The following is a 12,006-nucleotide window of genomic DNA, read 5'->3' on the forward strand; positions in this document are numbered from 1 at the left end:
GCCACGAATAGCAAAAATTCAGGAAAAATAAACACAGCCACTGAAAAGGTTTGTAATTGCCTAAAGTTACCACTGGATGGCGGCAAAGCACTACATATGTCAAAATGAAACTCATTAACTCACTTCAACATGCTTACTTGACACCAAGTTGCCACAAAATTCTGTTACCCATTGTGAGTTGATGTTTCACAGTTTTTTTTCTTTCCATTGTCAAAATTATGTTGGAATTTTGGTCAACAGGTATTAATTTAATACTACATATTCAAAATCTCAGTGTCATTCAGACTCTTTCTGGTTGCATCCGTTTGCTTTGGCTGAGACACCACTGTTCCTGATAAACCAGAAAGTTCCTTACAAAATATTCCGAATGTTCCTGAGAAGTGGTGATAGGGGGTTGGCATCTCTGTGAACATTGTATAGAGATGTTTTTTATCACAACGTGATGTTGCAACACAGACAACTTCTTTTGTGTTATCCTGGACATTCATTGGCTTCTGACAAACCAATTAGTATTTAATGAGTACGTCTTAAAAATAAATGAGCTTTCACATAGCCTCACAGCGACAACTCGGAAAAGCCCATTTTATTTGCCGTTTAACATCTTTCTGCTCCGATAATATACTGTAGCTCTGCTAGGCCGCGCTCCTGCGGATACACAAAATGATTCCAATTACGAGGTGCGCCGATGCAACAATTCATCTGCCTTGCATGATTATAGCTCCTGTCATTTTCCCTGTCTGCTCTGTTCTTATGCTAAATTCAGGTTATTCAGAAAAATCATTTTCCTGCCATCTTTGACAAGCGAATCTGCCGTGCATTCGCCAAGTTTGCGCCCTCAATAGAAAGTCAGATAGTGGCAATCATACTAGTCTGTGGCATTCTTCTGTTGATTGCAGTAGTTGTCAACAGCTTTGCAACACACTGTCGATGTACAAAAAAAAGCACCAACACATGCAGGCGCACGCGCACACATCCGTCCAATGCCCATATGCAAATTGTCCCAAAGTTTGCATGTTGCTAAGCCTCGGGACAATCTTTCATGAACAATGGAGCCCCATGCTGACAGACACACAGAAGAGGCTTGGAAGTACTACAGAGTGGAAGACAAGATTTGTGTCTTGTACTGAAACCTCTTCTTATTCTTGCCAGCGGATTGTTTAGAAGATCACTTCCCATGATGTTCCCCTCCTCGGGAAGGTTTAGGAGAAAGAGTGAGTTCACATCTTTGTCAAAGAAAGGATTAAGGAGATTAATGGAAATGTATACTTTTTGCAAGTGAAGGCAATTCTGTCATTTCACTGTTGGCTGCGGCTTTGTAATGTGATAGGAGACTGCACATAAAAAAATGCTGGGTTGTTTTCCTAACCCAAATGTGGATTTTGAGCAGATTGGGTTACTTTTACCCAAGGTTGTATTAATTATTTTGACCCAGCAGATTGGATTGATGATTGGATTTTGGCGGGCTTAAGATATGAAGCTAGTCGCCATTTGGACAGTTTTGTTGTGTACTGAACTTGAAATAAATTTAACGTGACATTATTCATTCGAAAATGTTGCTCGTGGCTGGATGGTTCGGTGGTAACACTGCTGACCTTGAGCACAAGTGTCAGGGTTAAAATCCCAGTCATGTAAAAAAAAAAAAAATATATATATATATATATATATATATATATATATATATATATATATATATATATAGAGAGAGAGAGAGATAGAGAGAGAGAGATAGAGAGAGAGAGAGAGAGAGAGAGAGAGAGAGAGAGAGAGAGAGAGAGAGAGAGAGAGAGAGAGAGAGAGAGAGAGAGAGAGAGAGAGAGAGAGAGAGAGAGAGAGAGAGAGAGAGAGAGAAGAGAGAGAGAGAGAGAGAGAGAGAGAGAGAGAGAGAGAGAGAGAGAGAGAGAGAGAGAGAGAGAGAGAGAGAGAGAGAGAGAGAGAGAGAGAGAGAGAGAGAGAGAGAGAGAGAGAGAGGAGAGAGAGAGAGAGAGAGAGAGAGAGAGAGAGAGAGAGAGAGAGAGAGAGAGAGAGAGACTTTGTGACAATGATACAACTGAGTTTGACTGACACTCACAGAGTTATACATGTAATGTTCATGGATTGAGTGTCACTCTCAACATCCTAGACAAAACGGATCTGTGTGATTAACCATTAAGAAGAAAAATAGATCGTGGATAAGTGAAAAATGAGAGAAAAAAAAAACCCAACAAGCAGCAGAGTGACTGATAATCACGGCTTTATTCTGCCACTGCCAATCATGTGAAACAGAGGCCTAAGAGATGAAGACATACCCCATGACCATACGCCTGACCAGCTCTCGGGGTCCGTAAGAAACACTTCAGCCCATACACGAGAGCCCTCTAATCCGGCAATTCTCTCACAGCACCACAAGATTAGCTGTTCCCGCACAGGCCCGACATAAAACCCTTGATGAAAACACAACCATTTTATAGGAAGTGAGGGATAATTCCAGGAGGATGGAGAGAAGATGCAAGGCAAACATGAACGGGAGATCAGGAAAAGAGACCAGGAGGAATGGGGTCATACCTCATACTAAACTAATCTTCCCCTTTTTCTGGAAGTGGGTATGGACTGTAAAAAAAAAAAGAGAGAGAGAGAGAATGAGAGAGAGAGGAAAAACCAAGAAGCGACTGAGGAATAAACACTGAAATAATTACAATGTTTTCAGTAGCCTAGTTTCTCTTCCACAAAGCTGCTCTGGCAAAGTGACTAAAAACGGGTCGAGACAGATAGGAGATGCAAGAAGAGGATGTGGGTGATGATAATGGAGCTGTAGCTCAATTGTCATGGTTACCACGACTCGTGTGTGAGGCAATGTGCATGTGTGTGCTTAAAGACGAGCGCTGAACTTGCAATGTCAATTTACAGAGCTTTGCACACTCCTCTTGTATAGCTTTCTTTTCTGCTACTTTCACTCAGCTTTCCCAACATCCATCTGCCATGCAAACACGCTAAGAGCTTCCAAAGAAAACGGCATTATACACCCTAAACCCGTCCATAATGAATTTAACACCGTGACAGATATAATTCACCCTTTCTGGTGTAAATTGGCATCTAATTTTAGTGCCGTCACACAACAAGCCCGAGGTGTAAATGATGATCGGAACGATCCAAACACATCTGCAGATGGTCACGCATACTTGCGTACTTCACCCGGAGCTCATTTTCTATTTTTTTTTTTTTTGGTGTGGTTGAAAAACAGCAATTACTGCTGTGTCAGTTGTTCCTGTTGGACCCAGTGTCCAGTTTTCTGTTCAAAGTCTTCAGTTTATTTCTTGCAAGTACAGTAGAGACAAAATTGATGAGAACAGCACACAGCAGCTGTGATAGGGACGTTCCTGCAAAAAAGGTCTGTACACGCAGTTGGCCAGTGATTTTTCAAAACTCAGCTATAGGTCGGGTCACTCGTATCCCTAGACATCACTTCATGTATATAATAATGATGCAACCAACCATGTGAATGCACCTAGCAGGTGACAGCCAACAAGGTACTTTTCATTCTATTTGAGAAAAGTGTCACAAGTAGGCTACCAGACAGTGGAAATTGGAGCAGGCAGAACAAGACTGTGAAATGACATCACTGGATCCGAAGAGATTGGTTTTGAAGGCAGACATTACAAAAGCAGAACAAGAAATCCAGCCTCAAATTCAAAGGTCTTAATCTTTTATAGCGTCAGTATGTGAACAATGACTTCTTTCTTTCATTCAAAGGGCTGTCAATATATCTCTTTTTTAATTGTAATGGAAGTGTGTGCTCGCTGAGTCCGAAACAAGTGACCTTCTGAGTGAGATGCTTCTGAGAAGGGATGAGTATTGACGTGAGGTACTTTTGAATACATAGCTGAGGGGGAGGGAAAGTCGCAACTTGGCGGGAATGCAGTGCGGGTCTCGCAATCGAATGTGCTCCCTTGAAAGCCTTGCTGGTGGAGTTGTAATTGAGTAGTTGCCAAGTGTGAAGACGGGCCGAGCGGATTTATTAGTTTACATCAATCTGAGGCAGACTATTAATTGTACGCTCAGATCGTCTTCATATGTTGCTTCACGCAATGTGGCACATGCAATACTTTCTTGAACATTACGTCTTGAAGGCAATAAGTCATGTAAATCTCGTCTCAACCATTTCTACAAGTAAGCTCCTACGCCGTCGCCTTTTATTTTCTCGACAAGCAACTGTGCACCTTATCGTTTGACATATTTACAGAAATGTCATCACAGTGGAACTTGAAGTCGAACACCCCAAAAGCCGCACAATTTGAAATTCAACCCATGTCTCTATAGTCGTCCATCGTACATGTCCGCAACAAATTCTGAACTCTCTTAGCATGTTAAAGATTGCTTCCACAGGTGGGTTTTGGTTTTTCTCTAGATGTTTTTGTGATGCAGCCAAAGAATGGTACCAATGATAGAAAAGCGTGAGGATGACGAGAGTACTGCAAATGTAGGAAAAGGTCTTTCAAGCTTCTCAGTCGTAGAAGTTCAGTTTATTAAATTCCCATACACAGATTAATTTTGCCAACCATAAATATAGTACTGTGAACAGTGCAGTGGTTCCGAACCTTTTTCCCGCCGCAGACCGGTTCATACAGTGACAGTCCATAAATTTTTGCTTGCCTCACATTGTGCAGAGCGGACATCGTACGTGGTCTATTTTTTACTCATTTTGCTAGTTTATGGGTTTAATATTAGCGGAATCCAACCGAGACAATTAACATCTTGACTTATGTCAAGAGTCCATCTTAGGTGGATGTTTCAAATTAAAAAATTTTTCAGCTTCAAATAATAAATCTACCGGAAGTACTGCCCCGGCCCAAAGTGGCCCGTGGACCGGGGGTGGGGGACAACTGCTCTCAACCAGACCCTCAAATTACTCTAGAATTCTGAAGCCATTCTCACTGTGGGCAGTAGATAATCGGATATTGGAGCAGTGTTTGAAGGTAAAAAAAAATGTTATGTATAATCCAGCTGTCTAATCTTCAATGCCCACCATTACTCTAACAGCCCCGAGTGTAATTGTGTGTGTGCTTGGTACTTAGCATAAGCAGGTTCTATACTCTGTCAACCTTAAGCTATATAACCTTAACTTGATATTGCTATTACGTCTTGCAATTGTGTTGAAAATGTCTTTTATGTGATCAAATACTGTTCAAAAACAAAATACACCGACCTTTTTTGAATAAGGCATAAGATTTAGTCCGAAATAATCATATCTTGCACGTCTTGCAAAGGCATTTCAGTTATGTGGTGCTTCAAGCACGACACAAGAGACACGACAGGACGACATCTAAATGGTATTTTGCCCCTAAAATTTGAGATAGAGCAAGTAATTTTTATTCATCTACTTAAGTTTGCTATATTTTTTGTTTTGTTTTATTGGATATTTCTTTCGCTGAAAAAAAACCTTTTATTTTACCCATTTATCAGTAATAGAGTGAAAATGAGTGGACGAGTGAATATCAACTTTGCTAGTGGATTTATTTATTTATTTTTTTAATTCTGATTTTGTACTTGCGCTCCTAAAATTTCAGGTTAGTGGCCATTCACTATGCAAACAAAGTATTTAGAATCGAGACAGAAAAGAACATGGAGTTCAGTGAATAAAGTCGGAATGCGGTTACCATTATTATCTCCAAAGTAAATAGAGAAAAAGGTGGTATCAGTGTGTTGGTATCAGAGCATTTTGTTTAGTCCAAGTGACTGATGTGTATTGGCAAGGATACGAACGTGAATGGCAAATTGCTCAACTTAATCCTCTGATAGTCACACATTCTGGCCTTCAATGGTCATAAATTATACAAGAGACCTGCGTGCCACTTGTTTATGCAATGTTGGTCAAGTCCTAATCCCAAGCACCTCATTTATGCTAAAGCGTCATCATTCTCAGTGAACCCGTCATTAGGGGCTCTCCCTGTGCAGGAACGGTGGCATCATCCAACTGCTGGAGACATGTGGTGCATTAGCATTAGCATCCCAGCACTCCAGGCCATGAGTGACGCATTTTGTATGGGATTGTAACCTACATCCATTCATGCTGCTGACAGCAAAATACTGGGTTTACACAGTGCTTAGTTAAATTTGTTGCCTTGTCAAAAATGAGTCGATAGCCAACAGATTGGATTCCTTATGGAAAGTAGGCTCTTCTTTGAATGGATGGAGCAACACAGCTAGACAGACAATATCACCTGTATATATTCTTTATCATCGGGGGGAAAAAATATATTTTGAAGTTTAGTGAGTCACTGAGAATAGTGGTGGCTATTTGTTTGTCTGTATGAGTGTATACAACCACCCGGTCGCCACGGTAGGCACAATAGAAGGAGCAGCACAATGAATTGGATTAAATCATTCTTTACTTTTCATTTAATCATTATTCCTCTGTTTTTATTAAGTATACTATTAAAGTTATTCACGTCATATTGTTTCATAAAGTTATCTCAAATAAAAGTGTACAAGGATACTAGTGAGTGATTGGGTAATGTTTGGCTTGACTGAAGCTGCCAAATGGTGAGGCAAAGCAAACGCAGCGAGGCCAAGCCAACATACAGCATAATCGCTGCCAGGCGGAGAGGGAGGAACACTCATGAATAATTTTGCCGTGCGCTACATTAAAGTGACAGAATAGTCAGTGAGGGTCGTCAGTGCTTAAACACAGTGTTATCTGCATTTAATTGACAGTCACGCTTACTCTCTTTTTTTTTTTTCTTGCCAGATTCTAATTGGAGAAGTGACCAGTTTCTTTGTCAAGTCAGAGGGAGCTCAGGAGAAGACCATCGTGACCGCTGACTGCTGCTATTTCAACCCGCTCCTTCGCAGGATCGTCCGCTTTCTGGGTCAGTTCTCATTTTTTTTTCTTTTTTTCAGATAAGAACCTCCTCTTTTCTCAGGAGCGGCTTACATTTCTTGGAGCTGAAGCCAAAAGTCATGCAATTTGTGTACTTGGCAGAAACAGCCTTTTTGGTCTTTGTTTTTATAGTCTTTGTAATCTTTTTGGTGGCGCTATTCTCATATTTACACTCACTCTATGCACTTTATTATGTACACTTACACAAAATATGAATTCAAAATTCCATCTTTATAGCGTTTGAACTGGATGAGTGAATTATCTACCTAGAATCACCATCATGATGCTGGTGTTTGCCTTGGCCACTAGAGGCAGTGTATTACTTTCATACGTATACACACAAAAACGACTACGCAGAAAGTGGAAGTAATAGTAAAAGTTCATTTGCTTGTGTATATTGTTTTATTGTCTGTCTCCATGCCTGTCACCCCGTTACTGCTGAGTGCAAACTGTATTTACAGGATGATTTAAAAGAAACGGCATTATTAGAAGTCATTACATCTCAGAATCAGAATGCCCTTTATGGTCATTATAGTCAGTGTACAACGAGATTAGATTCTATTCAATACCTCCAATTCAGTCATGTATCCGTCTATTTCATGCACACGCAGGCGTCTACTCCTTCGGCCTCTTTACGACCACCATCTTCGCAAACGCGGGTCAAGTGGTGACGGGGAACCAGACACCGCATTTCCTGAGCGCCTGCAAGCCCAACTACACGGCCCTTGGCTGCCAGTCCTCATTGCAGTACATCACAGAGCAGCGCGCCTGTACGGGAAACCCTTTCTTGGTGGCGTCCGCCCGAAAATCGTTCCCTTCCAAAGATGCGGCACTCAGCTTTTACTCAGCCATCTACACTGTGGTAACTAAAGATTTCCTCATCATTCTGTTTCCTTTGGAGCTTGTCCTCATTGGGGTCAAGGGTGGGCTGAAACAGACCCCCAGCTGACTTGAGACGAGAGGTGGTTGCACACTCTGGACTGGTTGCAGCCAACTCCAGTAAAGGAGGCATTTTTTTTTCAAATAATTTGTGACACTTCCAAAGTGTCTTAATTGCACATCCTTGACATGCATTCCTCAAAATACCCCAAGGGTTAAGAATTATAGCACACTACTATTATCCAGTGAACCTCTGCATATTTATATGCTTTAGTTTTTTAGGTCAATAATATAGCAAAAACAAAATAAAACTGCTTTAACAAGTGACACAGAACTAATGAAACAATCCTTACTTAAAAAAGGACCACAATCAAACTCACCACAGATGCCTTACTTAGAAACACTTTTTTCAGAACTAGCTAGATCAAAACAAGATTTATTTAATTATATGATTTCTCACTTGATGGGCAGGCACTCCAGAAACACAACTATTTGTCTGGGGCGGTGATGGAGGGAGTCATTTTTCCAATCACGTCCTCAGCGACCATTTGGTGAAAAATATGATGCAATGATCGAGCACATCTTATGAATATATACATATGGGAATTTTTATGACAGTCCCTCAGAAGTGTTATATTTCCAAAATTGCATTCAAATGCTCTCCCGGGCTGTCTATAGCCTGTGCTGTAGATTCCGAGCCCTGTTGCAAGGAAATCCATCAGTCTACTTTTCACCTTTTAGTTTTAACTTTCAACTGCACACATAATGAAAATGCTCCAGATGAATGTGTGTTGCTTAATGAATTGCCAACAAACTTCTTAATTACCCTTGTGTGCAAGAATGGCTTCGTAACGAGCAGCATTTTACACCCAAACACACTCGCACTAAAAATGATAATGTAGATAACAACTGAAGTGATAAATCTGACCTGGTTTCTATTTTATTAGTAGCCCTTTATTTGTTAAGATGTTCCGGGTAGTGTTAACCACTGCAAAGTGCGCCCTCTTGTGGTGATAAATGCAACTCATCTCTGCTTCCTTTCATTTCTTTTCATTCCAGATGTACGTGACTCTGGTTTTCCGCACCAAGGGGACCCGGCTGACCAAGCCGACATTGTGCTTAGTGCTGCTCTCGCTTGCGGTGCTGGTGGGTGTGGTGAGGGTGACGGAGCACAGAAACCACTGGAGCGACGTCCTGGCCGGGTTCATCACCGGAGGAGCCATCGCCGCCTTCTTGGTGAGACGACTGATTGTGGGATGTTTTTCTATTTTGTTTCTTAATGTCCTCGTTTTCTTTTCACTTTCCTCGATTAGGTGTCCTGTGTGATCAACAATTTTCGGCCAGCACAAACACCGATGCTGAACCCTCCGCCTCCAGCGCCGCAACCTTTGGAGACGCCAGCCGGGATTCCTCTGCTCACGCTGCCCCGCGTTGAGAGTCCACTCGAAAAGTTAAGTGGCTTTCAGGTAAGGGTGGGTGAGGAAGACCGAAAATTAGAATTCAAGTTCCCATATACAGTTATCAGCATGGAGGCCTAATCCTCTTAGGTTCTAAAAACACTTTAAATTACCCACTGGTGTGAATGATTCTTTGTTTATAAAGCATGTACCCTGCGATAAGAGGTGTAGATATTTGTCGACAAGTTGACATACTAGGGGGAATTATTGTGGACAAAAAAAAAAAAAGTACACAGCATAACATGTGAGGAAAATAAAAATATCCGATTAGATTAGTAAAATTTGCTGTAGTACTTATCTCAGTATCAGATCCAAAATCTTAACCTTGGTTTTCCCTAGTTAATTATTTTTCTTGACCTTTCTTTATTGGTACTCTTACCTCAGTTTTCTCCATTTGCTTCTTCTTACTTGACTCCTTCAAAAGAGCATCAAACAGTTGCAGCTCATTCAAAATGCTGCAGCTCGGGTTTTGACCCGAACAAAGAGATCAGAACATATATTACTTCAGTTCTAAAGTGCCAGTGCCTTAAAAGAGACTTTAAAATTCTGCTGCTGGTCTTTAAATCACTGAATGGTTTTGGTCCTGAATACAACACAGTAGGGCTCTGCAGTTAGTGGTGGCCAGAGTTCAAGGAGAACATGGTGAAGCAGCATTTAGCTGTTAGGCAGGACACAAATGTAAACATCTGCCAACGGAACTGAAGTTAGGCCGAGTAGAAATGCTTTTAACTCCAAGTTAAAAACGTGTCTCTTTTCCGATAACGATTGAAGTCTTTCAAAGCATTTTTAAAATCATTTTTCCCAAAATGTTGTTCCAGCGCTGTACATTTTGTGAGTAATTTCTTTACTTTGCTTAAGTCTTTAAAGCTTTTGTTTGTAAATGTACTTTTAATGATGCGAAGCACATTGAGTTATCTTGTGTATGAAATTTGCTATATAAATAAAGCTTTGTCTTGCCTTACCTTTTTGTGAGTAAATAAGATCCTACCATTTTACACTCTCTGTGCCCCCCCCCCTTCTTCTTCGCTTCAGGCTCCAGGGCTACCATATTCTGAGATCACATGACCATCAGCCAATCCCGCACCCCACCCCCGTGCACCATCCATTGCGGAGGTGCCTCACCAGCTCAGTCTAGACGGGTCTGACGACGGCGCCACCCAGACCTGTCCAGCCCACCACGGGGGCCGGCTTCCTCTCCGCCGGGTGAAGTCCACGCAGGTGTGAAGATCCACGGGCAGCACAAACGGCGTGAGCGCGTGGCCAGCCTGCCGAGCTGTCACAAGGCGGCGACCAGCCGCTGCACTTCTGTCTCGTTAGTCCCTTTTTTCTTCTCCTCTCCCGGGAGCATAAAGAGCCGAGGTAAGGCTCGTTAAAGCCAGCTGTGTTGAAGCAATACTCCGCCCCCACGTCCCCACGAAGACTCCACAACAACTTTGTCACTGATCAAAACTTAGTGGAGCAGACGCTTTGAGGACCTGCGAGAGAAGCCTAATAAAACCAGTGGATCGTCCACCGGAGATGTTTTCTTAACACTCAGGACAATTCAGTGTGGAAAGAGATGTTTATATGTCAACATATACAGTACAAGCATTGCAGTCTTTCTCATCTCAACGTTTTTTGGGCCCATTTTACATGAGCAGAATCTAACAATATACCACCAGACAAAAATATCTAAAATAAATAAAAATTATATATATATGTATATATATATATATATATATATATATATATATATATATATACATATATATATATATATATATATATATATAAATATATATATATATATATATATATATATATATATATATATATACATATATATATACATATATATATATATATATATATATATAAATATATATATATATATATATATATGAAATAATGATGATGTCATCTAGTGTGCAATCTGGGCCCGTTTAGCTGGACACAATGCTATTATTCTGATTTATCAATAGTAACATTTTACCTTCTGACATCTCGTGGAAGCGCATTTAATTGTTATGTCATTATATGTCACTGGCGCAGATAAACTGACACAGAGATTTTGTAGTAAATTAAAAATGTTGGGAACCATTAAATAAAACGGAATAATTCCCGGCGGCACACTTGACGATTTCTCATGGTACACTAACATGCTACATCGCAGTAGTTGGGAATCACTGCTCGAAAGCTGCGGTGTCCAAACTCCCCCCCCTCAAGAGCTGTAAACAAACTAATGGACCAATGTGGTGGTCTCTTTTGATACACGAGGTGTCCACAAAGTCACTTTACAATGATTACAAAACTAACTGATGAGTTCTTTTAATCACATTTGTTCTACACGCTTGCATTTGACCCTGCTGATGAAACTGGTTCTGTTAACTCAATTACTGCCATTGACGGCTAAAGACGTCAAAGATTAATTTTTTTTTCCCTCTGCAGCAGTGAAAGTAATTTCAAAAATTGCAAATTTGCAATAAATTACCCATATGTCTTAGCATCTTTATATTGTAGCTACATATGTGGTGTGGGCACTAATAAAACAAACATTGACCACTTGACCAATTACTCCTCCCTATCTTAGCTTTAGGCCAATTTATGTAGATGTCATCAGAACAAATCATTTCTATGGCATTTGGATTAGTTTGTAGTCACGTGTAATTTATATCATTGGACCCCACAATTTGAGGAATACCTGCTGCCAAAAATGTCTTCTCAAGAAAATGTAAAATGTTTAACTGTTTGTTAAATTAAAATGAGATATGCAGACTAAATATGGGAAACAGTCTACAGGATTACATATGGAAGAAACCCAATACATGCGTGCCATAA

General features: G+C 40.7%; 1 protein-coding gene across 4 annotated transcripts in view; it reads left to right on the forward strand.

The window, feature by feature from the left end:
* The window catches only part of plppr2b (phospholipid phosphatase related 2b), a 44,606-nt gene extending 33,694 nt beyond the window's left edge, over positions 1 to 10,912 (forward strand). For 3 of the 4 annotated variants that reach the window (XM_088302117.1, XM_088302116.1, XM_088302118.1), the window contains exons 5-9: positions 6,722 to 6,842; positions 7,465 to 7,715; positions 8,792 to 8,968; positions 9,046 to 9,182; positions 10,222 to 10,912. In XM_088302117.1, coding sequence (XP_088158243.1) covers positions 6,722 to 6,842; positions 7,465 to 7,715; positions 8,792 to 8,968; positions 9,046 to 9,182; positions 10,222 to 10,324 — 789 coding nt within the window. In that variant the 3' untranslated portion in view covers positions 10,325 to 10,912. Of the gene's footprint in view, positions 1 to 6,721; positions 6,843 to 7,464; positions 7,716 to 8,791; positions 8,969 to 9,045; positions 9,199 to 10,221 lie in introns of all 4 variants that reach the window. The other variant, XM_088302119.1, reaches the window with a different exon arrangement.
* The last annotated feature ends 1,094 nt before the right edge of the window (positions 10,913 to 12,006 follow it).

This window comes from Idiotropiscis lumnitzeri, chromosome 8 (genome assembly GCF_059441095.1).
Source record: "Idiotropiscis lumnitzeri isolate Australia: NSW breed Sydney's pygmy pipehorse chromosome 8, RoL_Ilum_1.0, whole genome shotgun sequence".
NCBI lineage: Eukaryota > Metazoa > Chordata > Actinopteri > Syngnathiformes > Syngnathidae > Idiotropiscis > Idiotropiscis lumnitzeri.